General features: G+C 39.6%; 1 protein-coding gene across 1 annotated transcript in view; it reads right to left on the bottom strand.

Moving 5' to 3' along the window:
• COL4A5 (collagen, type IV, alpha 5) overlaps positions 1-26,893 on the bottom strand; it is a 58,082-nt gene that overhangs the window by 21,509 nt on the left and 9,680 nt on the right. Inside the window, exons 3-32 of the mRNA XM_009889291.1 lie at positions 26,125-26,169; positions 25,335-25,379; positions 25,167-25,229; positions 24,344-24,397; positions 23,591-23,617; positions 22,235-22,315; positions 21,147-21,209; positions 20,540-20,575; positions 20,402-20,443; positions 20,201-20,293; positions 18,325-18,378; positions 18,162-18,218; positions 15,923-15,967; positions 15,774-15,827; positions 15,553-15,594; positions 14,958-15,090; positions 13,969-14,142; positions 12,477-12,560; positions 11,161-11,253; positions 10,528-10,598; positions 10,112-10,303; positions 9,489-9,657; positions 8,748-8,840; positions 8,553-8,657; positions 7,892-7,989; positions 7,475-7,625; positions 6,701-6,814; positions 2,321-2,488; positions 1,318-1,407; positions 368-517 (exon numbers count right to left, since the gene is read on the bottom strand). Coding sequence (XP_009887593.1) covers positions 368-517; positions 1,318-1,407; positions 2,321-2,488; positions 6,701-6,814; positions 7,475-7,625; positions 7,892-7,989; positions 8,553-8,657; positions 8,748-8,840; positions 9,489-9,657; positions 10,112-10,303; positions 10,528-10,598; positions 11,161-11,253; positions 12,477-12,560; positions 13,969-14,142; positions 14,958-15,090; positions 15,553-15,594; positions 15,774-15,827; positions 15,923-15,967; positions 18,162-18,218; positions 18,325-18,378; positions 20,201-20,293; positions 20,402-20,443; positions 20,540-20,575; positions 21,147-21,209; positions 22,235-22,315; positions 23,591-23,617; positions 24,344-24,397; positions 25,167-25,229; positions 25,335-25,379; positions 26,125-26,169 — 2,686 coding nt within the window. The remainder of the gene's footprint in view (positions 1-367; positions 518-1,317; positions 1,408-2,320; positions 2,489-6,700; positions 6,815-7,474; positions 7,626-7,891; positions 7,990-8,552; positions 8,658-8,747; positions 8,841-9,488; positions 9,658-10,111; positions 10,304-10,527; positions 10,599-11,160; positions 11,254-12,476; positions 12,561-13,968; positions 14,143-14,957; positions 15,091-15,552; positions 15,595-15,773; positions 15,828-15,922; positions 15,968-18,161; positions 18,219-18,324; positions 18,379-20,200; positions 20,294-20,401; positions 20,444-20,539; positions 20,576-21,146; positions 21,210-22,234; positions 22,316-23,590; positions 23,618-24,343; positions 24,398-25,166; positions 25,230-25,334; positions 25,380-26,124; positions 26,170-26,893) is intronic.

The following is a 26,893-nucleotide window of genomic DNA, read 5'->3' as shown; positions in this document are numbered from 1 at the left end:
GGCGCTGGGGACACGGAGGGAAGGAGCCCAGCACACCAGCCATGACAACTAACTCTCATCGTGCTTAGAAATAACACCTAGAAGACTGAATTGTAGTGCTGCTGAAAGCACTTTAGTGCTATTACGATATCACCATATGACCGAAAATAGTAACAGGTAATAAGCAAGGACATTGTAAACTAACCCTACAGAGTAACTCGGTCACAGAACTGCTTAAAAACAAAGCCTAAAATAAGAGAACCTTAAGCCACCTCTATATTCTGAGTTTATCTTTTTCTGTAAGAATGAACTGTAATGGATTCGGTTACAGGTCTCTTATCTGGAGAGGACAAACCATCTCCCCAGACCCACGTGCAAAGTTCTGTACCTGGAACACCTGGCTCGCCTTTTTCTCCTTTTGCTCCTAGCTGTTTCGGATCAATTTTTCCAGGTGGACCTGGCAGGCCTGCTTCACCTTTGATGCCTTTCTGTCCTACCAGTCCAGGAGGCCCGGGCGGACCAGGTAATCCATTGTTACCTACAGTAGGTACAGACAACAAAAGGAAAAAAAATCATCCATAAGGTAGGCTAATATATTTTTCTTACATAGGCAATCCATGATTTATTCATGAAGTCAGAATTCACTAAATGATCAGTCTGTTAATGCAAGGTTCTCCACAGCATCTTAAGCCCTGGAGCAAAGCTGAGTGAGTAGATTGCATGGGGACATCTGTATGCTGGAGTCTGTCAGCTCTGGCCAGCCCAGCTCAGAGGAAGCAGATCTTTGTACGACCCACATCGAGATAGCTCCCAAAGCCCCACCACACTGTGCCACTAGCACAGAGGAGTGGCAACAGCTACAGCAGCTTTGGATTCACAGCCTCCTTGTTCCGGGGAAACTAATGGGTTTTTCTTCTATCAAACTCTTTCAAAATTCATCTCCAACAAGGGGATTGGGAAAACATAGATAGAATAGTTTCTCTGTGAAACCTATAGATTCTGGATGACTCCATAACCCAAAGCTATGGTTTTCTTCTTTCCACTGCTTAGAGCAGACTTTGCAACATACTTCAGAAATATTGCCCTACCTTCAATGCCATCATCCAAAGGTAATGTTTTAAAAATAGCTAACATTTCATGACATCAATTAAAAAAGAGTGACTAAATGCTACGGCTTAAGACTGCAAAGTAATTCTGAACATCAACACTGTCAAAAGAAGATAACCTAAGCAGATCCCAGTAATGAAGATCTAGATGTTAGTATTACAAAGCCTCTTTCCACACAGGACATGGAAAATGGCATTCTACACTCCCTTCAGGGGTGAAGAAAAATATTACCTTTCAAGCCAGGCAGGCCATTTCTTCCAGGAGTTCCTGGAGGCCCTGGAGGACCAGGGGCTCCCATGACGCCCATCTCGCCTTTGGCACCTAAATACATTGAATCGCCATTGTCAGTCTGAAGAAAAATTCCAAACCTATCAGTACCTAACTTTTACTTCCCTGCATCTATATGGTATTTATCAACCAGCACGTGCATATAAAGCCCGTTTTAAGGGAATTGCAAGTGTTCAGTTCTTGTATAGATCTAAATCAGATAGAATGACATTTGAAAATTGTGGCAAATTTTCCACAGTGAAGTCCTGGGAAGAAAATTTGCAGTGCACTGCTCTTTACAGTAGAAAGCATACATGTTCCTCCAATAAGTTTAGCTCCCTGGTTTGAAACATAAATACTTGTTTGAAAGCAAACTTGAATTTACTGAAAGACAAAAAGACAATCAGGTACAAACTACTTTTAGTATCTTTTGTATCGCCCCTTCTATCTGAAGACAGAGATACTAAAAATTCACTTTTGAGATTTCTATCCCAGAAGGCGAAACAGACTATCTTAACTGAATAGTCTAACACATAGAATAAGGAAGTTAGTATGTAAAACTGTATGTTGGATCCAATTGATAGCATTTGTAATTATTTCCTTTTACAAATTCTATTTCTAAATTGTAACAGTGACTAGAAAAAAAATAATCACAAAATAAATCAGAAACATGTCTTAACTATGATGATCAAAGTCACATTTGAAAGTTATGAAACTGAATAATGTCAAAATACTTGAATCGAGTTACAGGGAAGAGTGGAGAGGTGACAAGAATTTTAATGCAACTAATTTTGTTATAATTTTTTTTTTTTTTTTTAATTATGAGATGTAAAAGGTTACATGTATCTAACTCTAAATGGATAGGATAAGCATCAAAGCTCATTAAGGTGGCACGCCCAAGCATAAAGAGCATCCACCTGTAACTACAGTTTGGTCTTTGTCTACAGATAAAAAAATGTGAACTTACCTGGAAATCCAGGTATTCCATCCCGGCCAGGTGGTCCAGGTGAACCCTGAGGCCCTGGGAGACCCGGGGGTCCTGGATATCCTGGGGTTCCTCGGTCACCTGGAGGACCAGGAACGTCGAAGCCTGGAGGACCTGGATCCCCTTTCTCCCCTGGAATGCCCTGCAACCCTAGACAATGTTGTTAAGACACAATTTTTTAGTAAAAAGTAAGGCAAGGCTGAGATCTGTGTGTCTCTGGGCATAGCACTGTAGCAATAGCTAAGTTTTATCTGCAGTCCATTCCTAGCACCGATGAAACCTCTGCAATTCTTCTAAAGCTATTTATTTTTTACTGGCTGCCAGGTGTTAAAAGGCAATATTCTCCCAAAGAGAAACATTACTAAAATTTTACCAACTTGTAGCAAACGCGATTCAGAAAATCTCAAAAGGAACACAACAATGCTTTTCAACAACCCTTTAAGTCAGATTAATAAAACAAAAAGCCAAGATTTATTAGACTGGTTTGTATTTTATCATTAAGTATTGAGATTCTTATCATATATTTCCATTAATGATTTCATTTTAGTACCGTCTAAGAGAACATCAGCTGAATATTTTGAAGGATAGCAAAATTCTGCATGGCATTATGTTTCCCTGAATGAAAAATAAGCCTGTTTTGACAATTCATAAAATTTTTTTAATGCTAATGATCCTGAGCTTGAGGCACTACTGAAGCAAGCAGACTGCTTGTTTCCCTCCAGTGCACTGTATCAGTGAAGATGCTCACTCTGGAAACGTAGCTGACAAATTTTCTTAAATCTGAAGTTAAGAAAAGGCTTTGGAAAAGAAACCACAGTACCTGGGGAACCTGAGGTTCAAAAGCCAACGAGTTAGAGCTCATCAGGAAGTTGAGACAGGTAGCAGTAAGGAGTTGTAATAGTCGTTAAGTTAGGAAACAAAATAAAGCACATACAGATTAGAACAAAGAAAAAAATCTACCCTAAAGTTACCGAAAACAGATCTACGTACAAAGAATACAACACTAATGCAGCTAAGAGAAACCAGACTGCAAGGAAACTTGGAGGTCTTTCAAAACGCAGCCACCACTGTATGCAAAACCAAGAAACTCAGTGAGATATTTTGAAATAATGATAGTGCTTTTCAAAAATAAAATTTTCCCCCTTTTTCCTTGTCTAGTATTCTCTTTGCAACTGGGGAACATGCTTTTTCTGAGCTGTTTCTTACACAAAACTAATTCCTTGATATTGGCTTGCACACCTTCTGAACAGAGTACACCCTTCCAATCAGCTGCATCACATTCTGGTATATCCCCTTCAAATAGGGGTTTTCAAAAGATACTTCTTTAAAACACAAACAACATCTAAATAATTTTTCCCCTCTTCTTTTAGTTCTATTATGCAAATTTACATTGTTACACCTACAGAGACAGTATATTGCATGTTACATGCCCTAGTATAGTCTACCGAGATTGTGACACCACCACGCCAAAACCTCATGAAGGCAGCATTACTCACTCCATAATGGTGACACCCGCTCTCAACTGCGGGAACAAATTTAGGAGTGATGTCATGATGTGTTCTTTGCACACTAAAAAGGAAGATAAAATTTTCTTGACAGCATAGACTGTAGACTTCCATTTATTTAATGATAAGCAAGCTCCCCTTTAGCAGCAGCTTATTACTGTGTTAAACTATAGTGCCATGTGCCTGGAACTGCTAACCTTGCAGAGAAAAAACAGTACCAGAGGATGGATAGGGACTGCATGTGCATGTTTAAGAGGCCTCTGCCAACAAGTAAAAAATAAAATAATGAGAAAATATATAATCCAGTAACAGGACAAACTCCCTATCTAGAATGGTAAAGATACTTTTTCAAATAAAATTCAAATTGAATTTCTGGTTCTCAAAAATGTAAACGTCATAATTAGAACAATAATAGACAACACAATAAATTCTAAAGTAATTTATTACATATTGAAAAAAAAGAATGTTGAGTTACTGCAAACTATTTGAAGAAATGGTGGTGCAGAGAAAGGAAACTGAACAGGGAAATCCTTTCAAAAATTTTCCAAATTACCTAAAAACCAGAGCCCCACAAACTTTACCCTAATGTTGCATAAAGGAACAGAATCAGAACAGCCTAGTAAAACAAACAAGGGATGGGAGATGGGAACGTAAGGCATACTGCACAAAACAGAAGTAGCAGCGCCAAGGGAAATAATGACTTATCAAGTGGGACCTTCAACCATGCACTAGATTTCAGAGCCACCATGCTGTTAGTAGCCACAGTGATTAGTCAGTACAGACACAAAGAGCGAAAACATAAGCATTTTAAATACACCAACTCTATAACAATTACGCATTTGTCAAAATTGGTATTTTGCATAATAAACAAAATCAAATTTTGGCTAACATCAGAAGGGGTGTTAGAGGAAGACAAGAGAACATGCATTGGATGAAATATTCAAATCCATACTAATAAATCCCACCCACCAACTCCAAATACACACCTGCATTGCCTTCTGTTTCAGTTCAGCCTTGAACCATAGGTTCAGGATGGTATAGTGAGCACAGTAAGCCAGGCAGAGGACCCGCCTGCTGGCTCAGGGAACTTCTGTGCACACTGTCCAGACCCCTTCTGTCCCTAGCTCTTAACACTGGACATACAAGGCTTGCTGCTGCAGGGACCACACATTCCTTTCCCCACTGGAAAACTTGTGAAAAAGTATACTTAAACATGGCCCATATTTTATGTATGTGAGTAGAACTCAAACTCCATGGGCCTACCTACTCAAGTTCTTGCCTACCTTCAAGTTAAGCACTTAGCTGAATCTCAGCTCACAGTTCATAAAGATCTGAGTAAGATCAACCAGTCTCTGACCCATGGTCTTACAGTTGGCCATAAATTTTTCAGCATGCATGGCAAACAATGCCAATCCCAGTGCCAGCACACTAACAAATTCAAAAAGTGTAGCTCATAAACATGCAACACAAACAGTTATACAGGCATGGCAAGAACCAGATGAGTTTTGAAATGTTTCAGCAGCAGGCATGCTTGAGTCCACAGAGAATGTTCTCGCTGTGATGACTGCCACACATTTGCAACATCGGGAGGTGGTGCACAGCACAGTAAACCCATTCACTGAATGAAGGGAAAAAGGAATTTCCCGGAACAAGTTTTGTGAATAGAATGATGTGCATGCATGCACATGTACCCTTTATGCACAAAGATGGAACCAGTTCATATCTTAGAATCGTAGAATAGTTTCGGTTGGAAGGGACCTTAAAAGATCGCCTAGTTCCAAGCCCCTGCCCTGGGCAGCGACACCTCCCACCAGCCCAGGTTGCTCCAAGCCCCGTCCAACCTGGCCTTGAACACCTCCAGGGATGGGGCAGCCACAACTTCCCTGGGCAACCTGGGCCCGTGTCTCACCACCCTCATAGTGAAAAACTTCTTCCTAATATCTAATCTAAATCCATCCTCTTCCAGTTTGAAGCCATTCCCCCTCATCCTACAGATCTTCATCAATCACCAGTCATTTTAGACAAAAGACAATCAAACTTCCATCAGAGACATTTTCCTAATTATCACTATCCTTAGATTCTACTTAGTCAATCTACTTTAAACCTATCAGGACTCATAAAACTTGTTGATTTCTCAGAAAAAAAAGTGTGTGAGCGAATCAGGAAGTCCAGAACTCAGAGGTTTCTGTAAGAGGAATTCTAAAGCTCTTTTCGCAGTGTGCTTACAACAAGATGAATGTGTATGACCTCTTCTACTGATAGGCTTTTGTTAAGACACTATCGTGTCACTACTTGGAAAACATTTTATCCTCTACAACACAATGAACCAGCTAGTTTGGAATACACATGCTTTCTTCCTTTCCATATCAACTGAGTTACAGTTTAACTAAAATTTCAAATTTAACTGAGTTAAATTGCTATTTGAAAGCAATGTAATGACAGCACAGGCAGCTTTCCTCTTCTGTATGCTCAAAGCCTCTGCGCTGACATTGTGCTGCTCCTTCTGCCTTGTCCTGCAGAGTACTGTGATAAACCCCTTCAGAGAGATTTTGTCACAGATGGTGCACAACACTTCCTAGAATTTCTGCTGAGGCTCCAAGTCTTCTCCAAAGCGGCCTTTTACACCCTTGAGACCTAAGTTGTGCAAATGGCAGGGCTGAATGTAATTCCACTTCTGATTTCAGTAAAAAACATGATATACCAAGCTTTACCTGCTTGACTGGCAAGACAGCCAAGCCAATAGACAGGAACTCTCTATCTTTCCCTGCCTATCTGTTCCGTAGGACCCTCAGTGCCCTGAGTACTTGCTTGGTGTATGCCAGAAATAACCTAAGGGTACAATTCATGCGAGTTTTACCTGGGGGACCAACAGGACCTGGAGGTCCTGGAGATCCAGGTGGACCTTGACCACCAATGCCAGGGATGCCTGGTGGGCCTGGGAGTCCTGGTGGTCCACTCGGTCCAGGGTCACCTAAAAGAATACTCTTGTTTAGTTAAATAGTGAACTCACTTCAGAGACACTTGCTTTCAGAAGCAGAGTGCCTGTGCATTGTACTTGAAACCTCATCCTTGCATGCAAACAAATATGGATCTGACACAAGAAAACACAAAGCCTAAAAACCCACTCCAGAGGCTATTTCTGAAAGCCAGAGATTTGTCCTCACTCTGCAGAATGCATGCAGTTTACATTTCTAGGCTGCACAAAGACATGTTATTGCATCATAATCCACATCAAACTTAACAGATGGTCTCCAGCAAACCAGGCATGCTCTGCAGTTCAATACAATGACTAACAATAGGCATTTGTGAATTGTTAACCCTCTACATGTTGAAGCACAGTACATCTATATGACAATTATTCTATTGGAAAAGTTTTACCCTCACATTCACATGATTTCTCTTTGGAATACAGACTTTCAGATACTGATCCGCAGATTGGTATTTACTCCTTTGCTTGCTTGTCTTTTGAGAACACAAGCTTCCATTTATACAGGTGTGTCTGATTTGGAAAAATGGACCCTGAAGTAATTGCTCTAAAGTCAGCACTGCTTGTATTTAACTGCCATATGATTCACAACATGTCTATATTTTTTAAAGTTCAATAGGGAACAAAAGGGAGAGTTCTCCATACCTTTGGGCCCTGGGGTTCCATCAAAACCTGCCCGTCCTGGGAGACCAGGGTTTCCTGGGAAGCCAGGATCACCTTTAGGTCCTTGAACTCCTTTTGTGCCTGGTGGTCCTGGGGGTCCAGGTGGTCCTGGAACTCCAAATCCACGATCCCCCTGTAACAAATTAACATTTATATTTTTAAGTTTTTTTTCTAAGTTTAACCTCGCCTAAAAACGCTAAAGTAGTAAAGAAAAAAATGCCCACCATCTTACAGTTCAACATCTTTTTTCCTCTGCTCACTCAAACCTCAAGTAGAGAATGTGACTTCCCCACCATCAAAAGCTGACAACAAGAGGTGAAATCCTCCCCACCAACTTCCTACTGACACAGAAGACACTCTAAGAAAGTGAAGTTTAATATAAAACACACACACACAGACCTTCGGTCCTGGGAAACCAGGTGGTCCGGGAGGTCCATCTAGACCAGGGCGACCTGGAGTTCCTGGAGCTCCGGGGGCGCCTGGAGTCCCTGGGAAACCTACACATAGCATGGAGGTTAGGGCAGCAGAGGGGAGGACACCAGAGAGCATTAGGACAACTCTTCCAGAAATGCTAGCTCAAAAGCATGCTTGAGGGGTACCCGTTTAGCTGAGATAATTTTTGAGTATACAGTCTTTGCCACAGAGGATCTCTGGGACTCCTCTCGGAGGAGGGTACTCCCCATGCTATGTGCTCTAACAAAGATTAGAAACAGTTCACATCAGAAATATTAACATCTTGAGGCAGCATTTGGAGATCATTTATTGGTTTAAGCTGAAACATTCATAATTTCCCAAAGTTTTACCCATTTTCTTGTGTCCTTGGTTTACTGAAAAAATGTAAGCTACCGTGAATGAGCAGTACAGCAAAAAGTGGAGTAATAGCTCAGCAGATTTTTTTCCTGATACTTCTGAAACTATTAAAAAGATGTATAAATTCAAGACAAACACTTTTTAAAGGATTCTAGAGACATAAATCAACTCACTATGAAAAAGTGAGGAGACAACCTTCTACATCCCCTCTTCCAGCCAGTGCAATACAGTAATATGACTGAAAACATACCCTTTGGGCCTGGTGGACCTGGAAGTCCAATGCCAGGAATACCTGGCTCTCCCTTTGCACCTGGGATCCCTGGTAAGCCACGCTGACCTGGCTGACCAGGATCTCCTGTAAAAAGAAGAAAATCGACATAGTTACCAAGAATCAGTCAGAATAAAAAGCTCCTAGAATTCCCTGAATATCTAGTTGCTGCTTTACCTGGAAGACCTGGGTCACCATTTCTTCCTGGAGGACCAGGGGGGCCAGGAACTCCTGGTTCTGTAATAGTCTGGCCAGGGTCACCTTTTGGACCTAAAATCAAAAAGAAAATATATGTATCACTCAGTAGGAGTTTTTCTGCCTTTTTTTTTTTTTTGAGCAGAAAAAGATACTAGCCACATCCCAAGCTTACAAAGAACTTGAACACCAGCAACACTTTACCCAGCAGGCTATCTGCCCTTGAGCCTTATACAGCACTTATAGGCTTAGAAGCATTTTTTCATGTTAAGGCAGTTTTCCTGAAATGTACCACCAGTAAATAGCATTTTCCATAGCTGACACCAGCACAACCTGATCCGGATCTGTGCAGTTGACAAGAAAGTAACAAAAGCAAACTTGTTCAAAGCAAGCCCTTGTTTTCAAAAACTGCTACAGTTGCAGTACTACTAAGCGTAAGCCAGATGGTAGTTACAATGCATTTCCACTATAGTCAGTTGAGAAGGAGAAACTTCTCTGGAGGTCAGAGCAGAAGTGCAAGTCATGTGCCTATAGTAACATAGCACAAATTCTGCTCACTTTGCAACTCTGATGACCTTCAGTAAGGGAACTTTTAAATACTAGCTCTTACAACACCTTTGGGAAAAGCTTTAATGCATCATTATGTTCTGAGAACTATCCAGAGCAAAAGGACAAAACTTTATTTTACAGCTTTTGTTCAATAGCACACAGAAACCTACTCACCAGGAACTCCAGGAGGCCCTGGACGGCCTGATACACCTTGGATGCCCTTTTCACCAGGTAAACCTTGTGGACCAAAACCAGGAGGTCCAGGAAGTCCTTTGTCTCCAGGAAGACCTGGTATTCCTGGATCACCTGGAATACCCGTTTCTCCTTTGAATGCAACACTGCCCTGAAAAAATTAAGAGCAGGATGGGAAAGAGGAATGTATGTTTACTAACAAAGGAGTAAAGTCCTTCATTGCTTCTGTTTTGAAAGTCTTTGGCAGTTTCCATCCTTCTAGCTCTCAAGGCCATTAGCTGCCTACATCTTACTAACATGGCAGAGGTAAGGTCTAAACCTGGCTACTTAATTCTTCACACTACACAGGTGAAATGCAGACAATGGCAGAATGGACTATCTGACACTACCCAAGAGAAGTCTCAGCTTAAATTTAGAGGCATTGACAGATTCAGGGAGTACCTCTGTACTTAACCACTAGATTGGCATCTAATGAAGATGATTACTGCGTTAGTTACATTCAGAATAAAGTGCATTTGCCAGTCCTTTTATCTGCACTACCTCAAATGCATCTAGGATTTCCCAAAACACCTGTCCAATCAAAGACAGCGCAAAATGGAACTCACAGGCTCCCCTTTAGGGCCAGGTAGACCTGGGAGTCCATCTCGACCAGGAGTGCCATCTATGCCAGGAAGACCTGGAGGTCCTGGGAAGCCAGGGTCTCCTTTGTCACCTTTCATTCTTGGAGAAGTCAGGACATCCCCTGGGTCTCCTTTAGGACCAGGTCTCCCAGGAGGACCTGGGGATCCTGGGAATCCCTGAAGGGAAGGGGGGAAAAAAAAAAAAAAAAAAAAGGCACTTTAGTTTTTCTTTCACTCCCTCTGAGTTTGGCACAATATAAGAATTATACATTGAAGGCAGTTATTGACAAAAAAACCAAGAATTATTCGACAAGAATTCGTGTCTACTGTGTACAGATCTACCAAACACGCAACACAAATGAGACACTGTTTTCCCACCAGAACATAACACCACCACTTACTGGTGGCCCTACAAGGCCAGTTAATCCAGGAAGCCCCTTTTCACCTTTTGGTCCAGGAAAACCAGGAGAACCTAAGTAGTGCAGAAAAAAGTAAAAGAAAGACATAAAACTGTAGACTGTAGAAGCTGTAAATATCAAGCATGCTGTTTACATAAGATAACAGCTGAGTTGTTTTAAAATCAGGCAAGGTTTAGTCTAGTATTTTGAGAGTTTGATTTTATTTGAGCAGAATGAAAATTTCCAACTCCAAGTTAAATCAGAAGCATCAAAAATGCCACACTTCAAAAACTCCAGCTCCTCTATCATTTTAGGAATAGTGAGTAGCAGAAGTCAATTTCTCTTTCAGTTAAATCTATAGCAGACCATAAACCTCCAATATGAAGAATGCTTGCAAGTCGGTCTTTGATCAGAATTTTTTTTGAAAGACCAGATTAAAAAAACCACAAGTGTTTCACATGTATCCAGCCTGTTTCTTCCCACCTATACAAAATAGGACATGCAACTAGATACTGGAGCTGGCAACTGTGCATCTGAATTTGTACAGATATATCATTGGCATTATACACAGATACTCAGACACAAAAGTGACTTTATAGAATATATTAAGCAAAATAGTGAAGAATACAGCCTTACCTGGACTACCTGGAGGTCCTGGTGGTCCTCTCTCCCCAGGAGGCCCAGTTATTCCAGTTCCTATGCAGTTGAAGCATGTGTCTCCTTGATCACCTAAAAAGATTTGCATTGAAAAAGCATACTTGAGCATCAAGCAGAGCATCTTAGAAAACATCAAAAAAACCCAAATCAGCAGAACAGCAATTGTTTTCTTGCTACTAATCTATAGCACCAAGTCCAAACCGACTATTTTATGTAGTTATATCATTGCTTAAATATTAGAAGGCTTCTCCCATGAAGGCCAGACTGAAGCTTTTTGGTCAGACAACCAATATCAGATATGATTAGAATTTATTTAGGATAGTACAAAATTAATTTAAACAAAAAATGCTTTCAATAATAAAAAACCAAAACTATAGACTTTTTTTCGTCAGCAAAAGTGTCTTCTTCTAAAGTAGGTACTTGACACTTCAAACTACAACTCTAAAACAGATATATCAAGATCCCAAACTTCCGTTAAACTCCAAGAGTGCAAAATAAATACTGGGAATGTTTCATTGATTTGACAATAGGCTAAACCTATTTCATTTAAAAATAAAAAAAAATGAATGGTTTCCAGAAGTTTAGGTATTTCCTTCACATACAGACTTTTCTGACATTCATCAATGTAGTATTTAAGCACTTCATGTAGGTCAATTATCAATCCTTACAATCTCCATGAGAAAAAGACTTCTGTTTGAAAGGAGTACAAAATTAAGTGAGATGCCCAAAGTCATCTAGTATGTCCATGGTTGAGCTAGGAAAAGATTCTCACTTACCCATATCAGCATCCTCATTGCAAGGTTGTCTTTTTGGAAACAAGGATACACATTAAAAATGTCTTTCTTTCGCTCACCAAACAAACTCATTTTAGATTGACCAACTCAAATTAGGAATCTTGAATATATAATTTCAATGTTGCTTTCCATAAAAAAAAAGTCAAATTTATTCATGAAGTAAGTATAAAACTTTTTCACAGAGAGTTGGCAACTGCTGTTACAAAGCACTTGGTTTCTGTCTACCTGGGGGTAACTCATAAACCTGAAGTTCCATTTTACTTTAATCATGATCCATACTAGACTCTAGCAATCTCAGTCACTTTGAGATTCCTGTGCTTTAACACTAGATGAGAGACTATCCTACACACAAACAAAACAACTTTCTTACTCAGAAACAGAAAATATCTGCACTCAACCCTACTAGGAAGAGCCACTGTTTATCCTTATTTAATGCAGGCTTTACATTGTTTAGCAAGCTGTAACAAAAAGAGAAAAAACAAGATAACCATGACACTGCACCTTTTTGGCCTCGCTCCCCTGTAAAGCCTTGTTCTCCTGGAATTCCTGGAGGACCTGGCGGTCCCTGTTCACATAACTCTTCACCTAAGGAGAATTGGGAGAAGTTCAATGATCCATTTGTGTTAGACTGACATGATTAATACATGTATTCAGTACAAAAAGGTACCTCGTAGTATTTGTGTAGATATTCCAATATATTCACACAACCACAGACCAAGTGTTTTGGCAATTCAGACAGAACTGCTAACAAAAACCCACCAATGTAATCCAAACTCAAAAGGAAACAGTGATATTACACAACAATCATCAGTTCTCCTTCACAACCTCAACTATATTCAAGTACTTCCCACAGCCCGCACAATTCCATCTCTACACTACAGTCTGCTATTCAACCTTATAACAAAAGGATGTATATGAAATGGAGTGAGAGAGACTTAAGATGCCAATGCCACCTAGACACTAGATTCCTCCCTAAACTGCGTTAACCCCTCTCCACTAGAGCTTTCCAGTTAGAATCATAGAATGGTTTAGGTTGGAAAGGACCTTAAAGATTATCTAGTTCCAACCCCCCTGCCACGGGCAGGGACACCTCCCACTAGACCAGGTTGCCCAAGGCCACGTCCAGCCTGGCCTTGAACACCGCCAGGGATGGGGCCTCAACAACCTCTCTGGGCAGCCTGTTCCAGTGCCTTCCAACCCTCAAAGTAAAAAACTTCTTCCTAATGTTTAATCTAAACCTGTTCTCATATTCCATCTCCCATTCCCTACTTCCCTTATACCAAAAAGGAGCTAAGAGCCTTCATCCAAAGTGTCCACTCCCAAGCTAATTTTGTGTAGTCTACACACTAGAATATTTATCAAATGAAACTGGAATTCTGTGAAAAGTTACACTCCTTTGACTCGCCTGGCATCACAACTCTTAATAGGGAATAGCCCCTCCAAACATTTATGAGATTGTACCACAAAAGGTAAATTTACTCAAGACAGTGTCAAAGTGGTTACCTCCTGCTTTATGCACAAAATTTAATGTAACTGTCATTAGTTGGATTAAAGGGGACATAACATAAATTGGAAAAATACTAAATTTTGTACATCTGGGCCAAATCTGCTTGGCCCTCAAGGACTGTCATTATTGGGTGAGTTTGCACAAAGGTCCCTCAAGTCTGACAAAATTTCCTCTCCTCCAGTCTAGCTGAATCGCAAAGGTAAGTCACAGCAGGGTTTACTTGAGGTAGGAGGCGGCATGATAAAGCCAGACTGCAACTCACACCATTGAATTCTCAAATTATGTAATTAGCCTTAAGGCTAGAGTTCTCCTACAAATGTCCTGATTTGCAATGGGAGCGACTTGGAGAATGTATATGGATAGCTTGGAATATGATGGGCTTCAGCTGCTGATAAACTACATCTTTGAAGGCAGAACTTAAAAAAAAAAAAAAAGGTCAAAACTCTTCAGTCTCTTCTACTTGCTGTCTATATGGTCATCACTTACCAGGAGGAACAGATGGTGCAGGTGGCCCTGGGGGACCTGGTGGTCCTGGAGGTCCTCGTGGTCCATCAAGTCCTGGCTGCCCAGGAATAGAAACACCAGGTAAACCTGGATCTCCCTTCTGTCCCCTCTCACCAGGTAAGCCAGGTGGGCCAGGAGGTCCAACAGCAGTGATTCCTAAGATGGGAAGAACTCAGTTCCTTGATAACTCAAAGGTTTAAATCACTTTTTTGCAAGAACGACAATGATATGCGATGAATAATGCTACAGATAAGACTGTGTCTTTCGATGTAAGTACTCCATAACATTTCTTTTATGGAATCAAACTACATGATGTGCAGTGTTTGACATACACGCATTTTGTATTTTCAAACATTTTTGTTTGAAAAATTGCCCTGAGACTCTACAACTAAGTTTATGAAGTAAAAAAAGTAAAACAGGACTAATGAAGTACTGAAGGAAAAAAGAATGTTTACAAGCTGTAACATTAGAATCATAATGTTTTTCTCTGTGCTTGTATAAGGCAAATACAGGTGTCACAGCTCACTCCCACTGCAGACTCAAGTCATCTCCTCCTTTAGTACTGGCAGTCCAGCAGAGTACTAGCAGTACTCTACTACTGGCAGTACAGCAGAGACTAGGTTTGATGGCCAGGTACCAGACATCTGGTACACAATATTTTGTCTGTGAAATGCAATGGATAGTGTATGTTGTAGTGAGATGAGATAAATTACCCCTAAGACCGTTAAGCTAGTATCTGTTTAACAGCCTTGATGATTAGCATCATCTGTTTACCAAAGCAAGGGCAATGAACGTTCAGAATTCCTCATATGATCCCCATAAGCTAAGGACCACCCTTTACGCTCAAAGGTAGCTCTAAATAGCCTTCACTTTCTGCTCAATCCATCTGTCAAAAGGAGTGTGAAAAGACTGAAGCTAAACACCAATTTTACATTTGAGCATATAGCTTATCTTAATGCTTGCACTCCTACCTGGAGAACCTGGCAAGCCAGGCGGTCCCGGCCTACCAGAGAATCCACGCTCCCCTTTGGCTCCTGGAAGTCCTGGCAATCCTTTGCTACCTTTTGGTCCCACTGCTGGATCAATGCCTGGTCTTGAAATGACCTGTAAATGTTTCATGCTCATGTGAAACAACTCGCCAAGAAAAGAGTCACTGAAATGGTAAAGCAATGAGAGGGAGGAAAAGTTCAGACTTCAAACCTTATACCAATGACAGGATGCTTTTCCTGCTCCACTGAATTACCAGGTAAAATTCCAATAAAGAGCAATCCCCAACAGGAAGTATTTTTACTGCCAAACCAACATGGTTAGAACAGGCTTCAGTGAAGCTGACTGCATTTCTGCTGGTCTGAGGTTATAGTCTAACTTTGTGTTTGTAACCTAGCAAATCCTAGAGCACAGAATCGATCTTGAAGGAAGGAAACAATCACTTCTGTTGGTGAATATATGAAATCTTTACTGGTTCTGTTATTGTTATACCTGGAGACAGGACTCACAGTCACCCAAGAACTATGATGAGACAACACTTAACCAAATGCAGAAAGAAAGAAAGGATCAGCAACTTACAATTCCAGGAGGACCAGGGGGACCAGTGTCACCTTTTTCACCCTACCAATGAAGTTAAAAGCATTTTTTATACTGCACATTAGTACACAGGAAAGTTACTGCAAATATTCCTCAACACTCTAACAGCATAGACAATGCAATTACTACTCAGCCAGAACTGAACTCAGTGACAGCAGAATTTCAAGCTACTATAGCAGTAATGACAAAAAAAACTGGCATACCTTTTCGCCTTCTCTTCCTGGAGCACCACTTATTCCAGGCCCACCAGGTAAACCCTTCAAGAGAAAGATAATCACACTCAGATCTTCTCCGTATCAGAAGAAAAGCTTATAAAAAGTCTGCTTAGTTTAGAAGTGTACAAGTTACTCACATCCCTACCAGGCTGACCAGGTTCTCCATCTTTGCCAGGCTTTCCCTTCAAAGACATAAACATGCATTGAAACAAAATGCTTCAGTGGTGAGGAATTCTTATGGAAACAGCATTAATTATTTTCTATTTTTCAATAAACCAAACTTTCTCTAGAATGCAGTCCTTGTGACAAATACATCAAAGACATCAACCAAGTATAATCAATGGAGTTATAGAAACTGAGGTTTTCATTTTGAAAACCAGAGCACAAAACCATGACAAGTCTCAAAGAAATGTTGTGTGAATACAGCACAAAATAATCTCCAGTTAACTATTGCTGATTTTAATTACTGCTATGTTTAGTAACTCCCTTTATTTTAACATTAGAGGAATCCTTTATTTGGAAAGCAGATCCTAACTCCCTAAACACTAGAACATTATATTTAATTAGGAAATTAGTGTAATGCGACTGGTGAAATGAAATACAAACATTGTGTTTGAATTTTAACTCTCCTTTAAACCAAACGCAATTTTCTGAAGAATAGTATCAACAAAACCAAAGTGCAATTCTGCTCCAAGAAGTGACTTCTAAAAACCATACATTCTTGCTACACAGATTTGTCGTTGCTGCAATAAAAGTAATGCAAGCTCCACTTTATTCCAGAGCATTCACTGGGCAAGACAAATAGAATGCTATTGTTAGCATTACAAAAACAGTACATATGGAGGACACCTGCTGGAACATAACTAGAATAGAAGTTTCACCAGAGTGCCGAGATCAACTCCCATCACCGAGAAGTTGATAATAAGACCTGACAGATAAAGTGTATTAAAGTATAATGTGATTTGAATTCTTTATTATTAGTGATGAGTTCCGATTCTCAAAAATTAGTTTTTAAGACTGCCTGTGAATTTGCAGAACTACCTGTTTCATTATATATACTGACATTTTTATGAGTATATCTGAAATGTGTTTGAGCCATACAGAATCATATGGAGTCCTAAAAGGCAGCTTTAGACTAACTTAATAGCAAAACTGCACTTTAAGTATGCAACATGCCCAAATTCAGAGTAATAAAAACCAACAAAAGTGTTGGTAAACAAGCTTTTAGCAAAAGGCATCTGCCATATCCCCTCAGGACTTTTATTCTTTCAGATCTTGGCAAATTTATGTGGTTCCCCATTTATTTTTGCAAGAGAGAAGCAACTTGGAAAATACAATACAAATACCACTCAAAATATAATGAGAATTTTGGCTTTGTAAGTCTGCCTCATTTCTTATGTTCCTTAAAGAAAGCCAATAAAAGCCCTACTATAAATCTCAGCAACTAAGAAGGATTTTATCTAGAATACCAAGCATATATTTCCATCGTATTTCTTTGCCATGGAAGTTGGAAAACCTATTACCAACATGTTTCTAAACAGTGTTTATATATCGTCCAATTAACCTGAGCAAGACTTGTGTCTTGGTTTTCAAAGGGACCCATTATGTTGATGAAATTACGGGTTCAGTAGGTGTGAAAGTGAAAATACAGAACGCTTTGAGCTGGTAGCAGCTTATCTTTTCTTTGCTGGTCTAGCCCATGTTATTCGCATTCTATTTCTTTGCACTTCTATGATCTTCCTCAGCTATTCTGAACTGTGATATCCAGGATGGATTTGAGTCTGGACAAGAACAAAGTGACTTGTGCTATCCTCAGATGCGGCTACCCTGACTTGGTCCCTCCCCAGAGAGTCCATAAACTGAAGTAGTCTCTTGAGAAGTGACAAATTGACTTTTGGTCTTAATGCAGTGTTCTGAGACCCGGTTTTGTGACTCACCTCACAAGTAAACCCACTGAGAATGAGTTTACATAGATCAGCTTAAATATACACCAATTTCATGCTGCTTGCCAACTCAGTACCTAGCAAACTGAATGAAGACCCTCTCTAAAAGGAAACAGAAAATTGCTGCTTCAGTGAAGCAGTCCAAAAACTTTGAAGGTTTCCACATGTAACCAGATAACATCATTCAAATTAGTTTCTCCTGCCCCCGAAACTAAGATCTACATGTAGATAATTCTATCAGATAGCACTGAGAGATCCATAGCTAGACACAGTTTCAAGAACCAGATGTATCATCTACTAGCTTGCCAAATTATGGAAAACAAAAAAGTCTCTTACCCAGAGGCTGATGGCCCCACCTGAATTCAATATATGCTTAATTCTCAAAGATAACACTGATTGGAAAGATAAATGTTTGGTTAAACAGACTACTTACTCTTTTGCCTGGTTCTCCTTGCTCACCTTTTTCACCTTTTACGCCACCGGGAAGACCCTGGACACACAAACGTCATCTTAAACTGAGCCCACAAGCCAGAGCAGAATGAATTTACAGTTCTGATACAGATGCAACGGAAAAGAACTAGAAGAGGACTACTCACAGGAGGACCTTGTGGCCCAGGAAGTCCTGGTGGGCCTGGATCACCTGGAATACCCTGTCAAGCATGGGCAAAGAAAGAGGATTAAAGCCTCCATCACTCCCTAGTAGCTCAGTTTATTATTATTATTTTTAAATAGAATTTTTTTGCTGTCGTTTAGATTTCCAAGTACTATGAACATTAAAGGATCATATTTATTCTTTCTGTGCGTGGAACTTTAAGTGCATCTACAACTTATTAACTGCTCATCCTGTTTATTTAGATGATTCACTCCACTAAGACAACTACCTCCTGCATGCACTGCAGCAGCTGGTTTGGTGGCCTGCAGCTGCTATACAATAATAAAAAGGAAGAAAAAAAAAGGGAAGAAAGGAAGAAAGAACGAACAAATATCAGACCCTGCTGAAATTACAGGAGCAACAGTCATTAGATTCCTGGTAATTGTTGAAGTTGTGAGGACATCATGGTCAATAATGTGTTCAACAGAAAAGTGTCACAGGATCACTGTGTTAAAAAGTTAGGGTTTCTATTTTGTCTTGTTACACCTCTGTACAAGTTCTTAAATCTCTACACCATTAGCCTAAAGAAAAGTTACAGGGTATTGAATCCACAAACGGTTTCTGTGCAGTTTCTCTTATTTTCTTAGATGCCTCCAAGACTTTTACAAGCCCATCTATATACTTGATTTTTCAGTAAGAGATCACAGGTAGAGGTAAATACCAGAACTTCATGTGTACTTCATAAAAAAAATAAGTGTAGTGTTGACAATTTTTACTGATTGTGTACTACCAAGCATAACCTTTACTAAAAAATACATTTTTAAACTTTGAAATCATTATTAATATTGGTAAAAGACAACGCACTCAGACTGTGTTTGGAAGTCTTAGTGCTTTAAAAGGAATGCAGTTAGAATACTTTTATTTGGTACATTTATGTAACTTCATGCCAGTATATTCAGTCCTTCAGAGATCACTGATGACAGAGGCAAATTACTCTGACCCTAATAAAGTCAGATTGATTTTTGCTTCAGGTATAGTGTGGTCAAAACATCACCTTGTGTTTTCTTAGAACTATAAAGACACAATGCTGCTCTTTACGTTCTGTCCTACTGCTTTGGTACACAGCATTTTTTTTTTTTTTTGGGCAAGGTGTAGGATAATTCTGCCCTTCATCTTCATCAAAACCATATGTTACCCTTCCTTTCAGAATATCATTAGGCACCACTAAGGCATTCCCTAGCCCTATCCACTGATGCACGTTTGCAACGCGCAGTCATTCTAGAAAGGTCTCGGGATCTGTTTTTGTCTTGGCATTTATGGGTGGGGAAGTAGCCATACAAATCAAACCAACAGTTTGAGCTTACTGTCATAATATGGCTTGATATTTACTTTTGAGAGGCCAGAAACAGGGAAAGCACTTCATTCAGACCACAAGGAAGAAAGATCTTGGGGCATCACTAATGACAAGAAAAAAAAAAAAGGAGAAAAATAGAAGAAAAGAAACAATTTGAGTTAAAGTTTTTTAAAGCCTTCTTCACAATGGATGACACAGCTGGTTAGTTAGTGGGAATCTGAATCCCCAGACAGCTTTGAAAATCCCAGTCTGGACGTTCCAAGGAATGAGAATACTTTAACTGCTTTTACTGTTCCTGTGAACTTCCTTTGAGAGTTTCTTACAGATAGTTATTTTACTAAGGGAAGTAACTGAGCTAACTGGCATGCCTTCTATTAAAAGAAAAGTACTCAGGCCAGAAATAGTCACTACTTTGGAGAAAAATAATAGAAGTAAGCAAGCAGGATATGAGTATATATAAGCCAAACCAATGGAGGCTGCAGCTTGATCACATGCTCATTGCAGATGGATATAGTTTCCCACTCACCTGATCTCCTTTCTGAAACTCAATGTCATTCGGTCTCTTCTGTTCTCCAATTTGTCCTGGTGGCCCTGGAGGTCCCTGAAGACCTTGTTCACCCTAATGTGCGAGAAGATTGCAGGCTATTACAGGCAGTACAAGCCAAAATGGCACGCATAAGTATTTTGAAAGTAACAAGCAAAAACATCATCAAGATCACATACTCACTTTTTCACCTTTGGGTCCTTGGAAATTCAAGCCCATATTACCCTGCAAAAAGTATAACTCATCAGCCCTTAGAAGTCACAAATGACCAGAAAGAAAAACAAAACAGTCCACCACCACCACCGAGGGAAAGAAAAATACCTTAGGTCCTGGCAGCCCTGGTGGACCAGGAGGTCCCTATTAAAAAAGGAAACAAACAAAAAGGTAATTTCAAAGCACTTTACATGCTCCCTTGAGGGGAAAAAAAAAAACCCAAACACCAAAGAACAATGTTGCTACTTTGACCCCTGTGCATTATACCCATGTTGACAACGCACCTTGCCTTACACTGAGAGCTCTTCCTCATACTATTCAACTTCACAAATATGAAAGAAATTAGTTCTTCCTTTAAGTGACAGAGTCCAATAAAATTAATTAGTCAAGTATTAAGCATTAGGCAAAGAGTCATCCTGGTCTAAATAAGCTAAATCTTGTCCCTCAGGTTTCACACAAATAAGGAGCCTGAACAAAGAGTCAGCCTGGTTTAAAGCAAAAAGAGGTCTGGGAACAGGCTGAGCGCTTCAAATGTATCACATCTAAATGTGCACTGTGGCAGCTCCAGGGTGAACCGAATGCATGGTTGCTGTTGTCTTCATACCGAGTCTTGACTTCCAAAATCTCTGCACTTTACCGGCCTGCCGCTGAGGACATGACAAAGTAGTAACTGCCCCATTTAACACTTCATGGATAACAGGTTAAAGAAACTTACTGTCAAACCTGGGGGCCCTGGAGGGCCAATTGGACCTGGTACTCCCATGGAGCCGGGTGGGCCCTGTTGAGAAAACGGAGGAGGCTATGAGAGGCACCTTTTTATGGAAAAAACAGTGAGACATTCAAGGTCAAAACCACCCAGTAGCTGGCACCCCATACACGTCAAATCAAAGTAGCTGACCACTAACCTACCAATTTGTCCTTATGGAAAGGCCTAAAGGAGTGTACATCGTGTTAGGAGTGTTCTGCTCTCAACATCAATACATCTTTTTGGCTTGGATACGGGAATGTGTTTTTTTGTTTTGTTTTGAACTACTTTTGCTCTTTCTTTCTCTTCATGCACTGAGAGAGAACAACAAAACACTTTGTATTTGTGATTCCTTCCAGCAAGAAACAGACAATAGGGAAGCACAGATCAGAGGAACAAAAATGCTAACAGGCTCAGTCTGGTCAGAATAGCCTGGGGCTTGCCTCTCTGTACCAGGAAATGGGAGTCTTTGGCTTCTATCCAGTCCAGGCCGATAGACTCATTTTCTGCTCCCCTTGTTCTTCCACTAAAGCAATGAATGGCTCAGTGGGGAAGCACAGGGCCTGGAGTCACTAGCTGTTTTCACAGAAAACTGGTGGGAGAACAGAAACACTGTTCAGGATGTGCAACATGAGGAGAACAGCTGAGATATTACCCTCACTTCCCACCATCAAAATAGTGGCTACAGCCCAGAAAGGCAGATGTTACTTGCTTTACCTCAGGGTGAAGAAGGGAACTCCAGAACTGATACAGAGAATGTCCAGGAAGGGGGAACAGGCAGGAGAAACAGAAGCAAGTCAGTGTGAGTGCGGCTGTCTGCTGGATACCACTTTCCTGACTAGGGGACCTTTCTGGCCTCTGTGAGTCACCTTATGAGGAGCAACATGGAAGCACTTACTTTCCCTGAAGCCATAAACTAGAGGTACATTAAATGTCAGCTTCTCCATGTAAACATATGGATCCCCTAGCACCAAATGTTCCAATTGTGCTGTAATGCAAATACTTTTCGTGTTCTCTTTTTGGCAGAACACAACCTAATAGGACTTTACACAACTTACAGGTATCCCCGGAAGACCTGGAAATCCTGGGTCGCCCTTCTGTCCTGGCAGCAAGGATGTAATTATTTCACCTGCTTCACCCTAGGAGAAAAAGAGCTGACTTTTAATTAAAAGCATATTTTATAATTTTTTATCACCATTCTGACTCCAAAGTACATATAGAGGCTCTTAAGACTCAGAGACTCAGAGTTATGCTACACCCTAGGAGTACTCTTATATTAATGTAAGTACTAGATCCTCCAAGAAGAGCTCTTTTTAGGAGAGATCTTTGTATATTTGGAGGATTCTTTAAATGGCTAAACTACCAACTATCAAAAGTTCTCTTTTTTTTTTTATATACAACTATATCAGCATTGATTTATCTTCCAAAAGATTAGGGGACTGAAATACAAACGCTTCACAAAAGAAAGGCATTCTAGCTCCATGTGAAAGCAACAGATAGAACACAACAGAGAAAAGGCTCATGCAGCTTTTTCCAATGTTCCACATCATGAGATAAACGCTGAGTATGCTGTTATAATAGTCATGCTTTGTGTGCTATATTGAAGTACAGTTTTTTTATTGATTTCAAGGAAGATCTTTGTTTTAAAAGTATCTATGTTCTAATCAGCTTGCCTTTTAATATCTTTAAAACAATTGGGAAGAAAAGGAGCTGAGAAAAACAATTCAGCTTAAAAGTCACCATTTCCCAGCATCAGTGTTATGCTGTCCTCTCAGGAGTTAATCAGAATAATTCTGCGGGCCATGTTTCCTTTCAAATAGGTTTAAACCAAAACTGATGTTTTGGGCCATGCTCAAATAGGTCAAGGATACAACAAAACACCCTTGAAAAATAAAAGGGGTCCTTAGGGTCTAAAATCAGATTATGAGACTGTTTCCATTAGGAGAAAAAGCCATCTAACAAGGCAATCTATACAGTGGAAAGCACATTTCTGAAAGTAACATAAGATGTTGCACTGTTCTCTTCACTGGATATTTCAAGTTATTTTTGCTTAGTCTCTAGTAGTGTCCTTGAGCACGCACAGGTAGACTACTGGTGCACTTGGGTGTTGGTAGGCATTTTGCTAACTTGATGCCTCTCAACACAAACAGATACTGTCCCTCACACTCCCAAGCAAACCAGCTTCAGAAAACAGTCTGCTACTTCTTGAACTACTGACTCAAATTGAGTAAAGCTACTGCAGAATTTCCAGTTAGTTGCACTGGAGTGGCCTAGAAACACTAAACTTTCTGCAGAACATCACTCCAGGTCACAAGTACATGGTCTTGCATAAAAGCAAGCAGGTTACTCATGCCAGATCACACTGCACACCCATGCCTTGTTAGTACTTCAGTGTGTGAGTACAGAACACTTACCTTCATACCTGGCAGACCAGGGGGTCCCTTTGTTTAGAAGAAACAAAAACAAAAGAAAGATCAATAGAAATAAATCATTGGTATGTTATTTGCAAACCACTAATCATATCTACACCATGAGGCAAGCATTAAAGATAGAAATCTAAAAAAAGATACAAAATAGGAGAAAATAAAATTTTTTATGATCTTCAGAATCCAATGGAAAAATTAGAGAAGTACTTTCACAGTGAATGTTGAGCATTAAAAAGGACTACATTTCCATCTCCTTGCAATTTGTTCCTTTATTGCTTTATTGCTCCTATTATCCATTCTGTCTACTACATTTCTTTTTGTTTGTACTTGGGTTCTGACAGTCACTTTGCTGTACATCCATGTGTTTTATAATGAAAACACCCAACACTTTTTTCTGCCCCATTAATCACCACTAAGACTCTTTAGATATACTGGATGACCATATCGAGATCTTAATTCTGAGACATATGCACGTATTTGTATTTTTCTGCAGGTGGAAAAACATCTCGGTGTGTGAAAATTCAAAGGGATTTTCATTAGCTTTACCACAGCATGCAGCAGAAAAGCTCACTCTTATTGGACATCTAAAATATCCTGATTAACCATAAAAAAGTTTAATATATCCTTACTTATTAAAAGACCAACTGCAAAAAGAGGCTAATATCTATCTGATCTTTCACAGATCTAAGTAGAAGTCTTTTAGTGGATTACAGGTAGCTGATCCAGAAATCTTTTACTTACAGGAGGCCCTTGTAAACCAGGAAAACCTGGACTGCCTGGGAATCCACGCTCTCCCTTAGGGATGAAGCAAATGATTAGCCAAAACCAAACCAAAACATAACAAAAACAGATAAACAAATTTTCACTCAAAAGTCCAGTTTCATCATTAGCTTATGAGTCCAGAGTAGCAAACTGTATGGCCAGAAGCTATAGGATATACAGTTTGTTAAATCATACAACTGACTGAAACAGAACTTTCCACATTCAGGTATTTCCACATACTTCCAGGCAAAATACCATACTACAGAGACAGAACACACACATAGTGCTATAGAAGATCAATTTCTTTCATGGAAAGATCATAACCTGAAGCTAAGTAACATGATAGAATGAAAGTGACTCCTCCCAACAAGGATAATGAATCAGTATTTTGACTGCAGTATTATTAAAAATAATTTAAAAGTCCTACTGTTAGGCAATGAGTTTTCCTTGGTAGCAAGAGTCTACTAGAAAGATGAGATGCAGTACATGATCTAGTTATCAGACACTCCTCTCAGTTGCTTGCTATAAAATTAAGGATTAGAACAAAGAATTTAACTACACTGGCTGCAGAGTATAAAAGTTATGTCTTAGTGTTGGCAATTTCTGGCAAAATGTGTGCTTTAAGTATCAGACCATGACCCCTTCTCGCAGAGGTGTGCCTGAATTATCTTGGAATTACCTGCACAAGTCAATAACAAGTACTGCTGCACATCATAAACTAAATCTACTGGCTACAGCCAGGAGAACAAGAGCTCTTTATCATATTATTGTTGCATTGTTAAGAATTTTAAAGGGATTCCACCTTTGTTCCATTGCATCCTGGGATACCCTGAGGTCCTGGTGGCCCATCTTGTCCCGGTAATCCCTTTAAAGTGGAAAAGAGGAAAGAAGAGTTAGCTTGTTGGATGCTCTGTGGGCCTGAAAGACAAAAGGGAACAGATTCATATCTATACAGCCCATTTCTACTCACAGGAAGTCCTGGTGTTCCTGGAAATCCTGGAAGCCCTGGCGGTCCCTAGAAGAAAGTTAACCACATATGTTTTAAACAGTATGGTACAAATGGATGAGCAAAAGGATTTACCGAGATTTTACTAAATGTAACCTATTTGTGTATATGTAAGTAAAGTCAAACAGAAATATCTGAATGACCTGTAAAAAAAGAATGCCATGCTGGACAGCCACCAAGGTTCTTACCCTTCTTTCAGTGAAATAGCCACAAAAACATAGAGAAGACAATGCAGAACAACTAAAGCAATAGTATATAGAGAAAATAAATGAACATTCATGGTGTGGAAAATGGATGTGTCCCAATGAAGTCAGAGATGCATTAATTGTCACCAGCTGAGGGGTCTGACAAAAAGAAAAAGCAAAGGCACAAACCCTAAAGGATTTCCAGACAAATCAGCCTCTCTCATATTGACCCTACATATACTGTGACTACTTCAGAATAAATTGAAGCAAAGGTACTGGAGAGTGTTTAGGTCCTGTACAGCAAAACAGATCAAATACGCATTGGGGCTACTCTCCCTAACAAGTTTATGAAAGTAATACAAGCAATACATAAGATTGCATCACTTATGCAATCTGATATTACGTACAAAAAGTAATACAATCGCTTCTAGCCAGTACATAAATTACTCTTCAGATTTAAGTTAATTTTTTCCCCTCATAAATTACCAATTGCATGAAGACCCACTCAATGCCTGGCAGTCTTTACCCATAATTCCAATACACCACCCTAAAACGGCACCATTACTTACTCTGATTCCTTTGGGTCCAATAGGCCCTGGAAGTCCATCATCACCCTAAAAAACCCAAACAAACAATAAATGAAAAACCCCACACTGAAGTTTGCAGTTTGCCTTTCTATCAAAATAAACTGTAAGCATAATAAAATTTCTTCTACATGTTTATAGTAAGTGGACTAAATTGTCATTTCCTGAGAAAAAGGGTTAATTATTTTATTTTGGGTGTTGGACTTTGAATTGAAAAGTATTTGCCACAGTTGATAAACCGTGACTTAGATAAAAGTGTTTTTTAAAAAAAATCAAAGCTATTTAAAATTGCTTATAAGCAGATACTCATGATGTGCTTTCAAATATCCTACAGTGACCTCTTGTGGGCAAAACAAGATATACAAGACAATGTGAATGATAATGTACCATTATTATTTTGTATTATGATAATGCAGAGCTTCATATGAAAATATTAAGAAATTTATGAAATAAAAATAATAAAAGTTTCTAGTCCAAGACCCCTCTGTTTCACTCATTATATCCAATTTTCTTATAACCTTTTTTTTTTTTTTGCTTCTTTTTGATGTGCTTCTGTTAGTTTACAAAAGAAGTGACAGATGCTGGATAATCTTGCGTATATTAAATATAAATGGATTCAGAGGAAGGCTTTTCAGCATTTTAATACTATATTACACCATCTGAGCATAATGATGTAATTCAGTAGCAAATAAAAATAAACTGAAACCCTCCAGGGAAAGGAAGGAGCATTCCTCAGTTGCCTCTGCATAGGTTC

The sequence above is a fragment of the Charadrius vociferus genome, unplaced genomic scaffold (genome assembly GCF_000708025.1).
Source record: "Charadrius vociferus isolate BGI_N301 unplaced genomic scaffold, ASM70802v2 scaffold7, whole genome shotgun sequence".
NCBI classification, from domain to species: Eukaryota; Metazoa; Chordata; class Aves; order Charadriiformes; family Charadriidae; genus Charadrius; species Charadrius vociferus.
The sequence above is the reverse complement of the archived record's forward strand: the minus strand, read 5'-3'. Positions and strand labels throughout refer to the sequence as shown.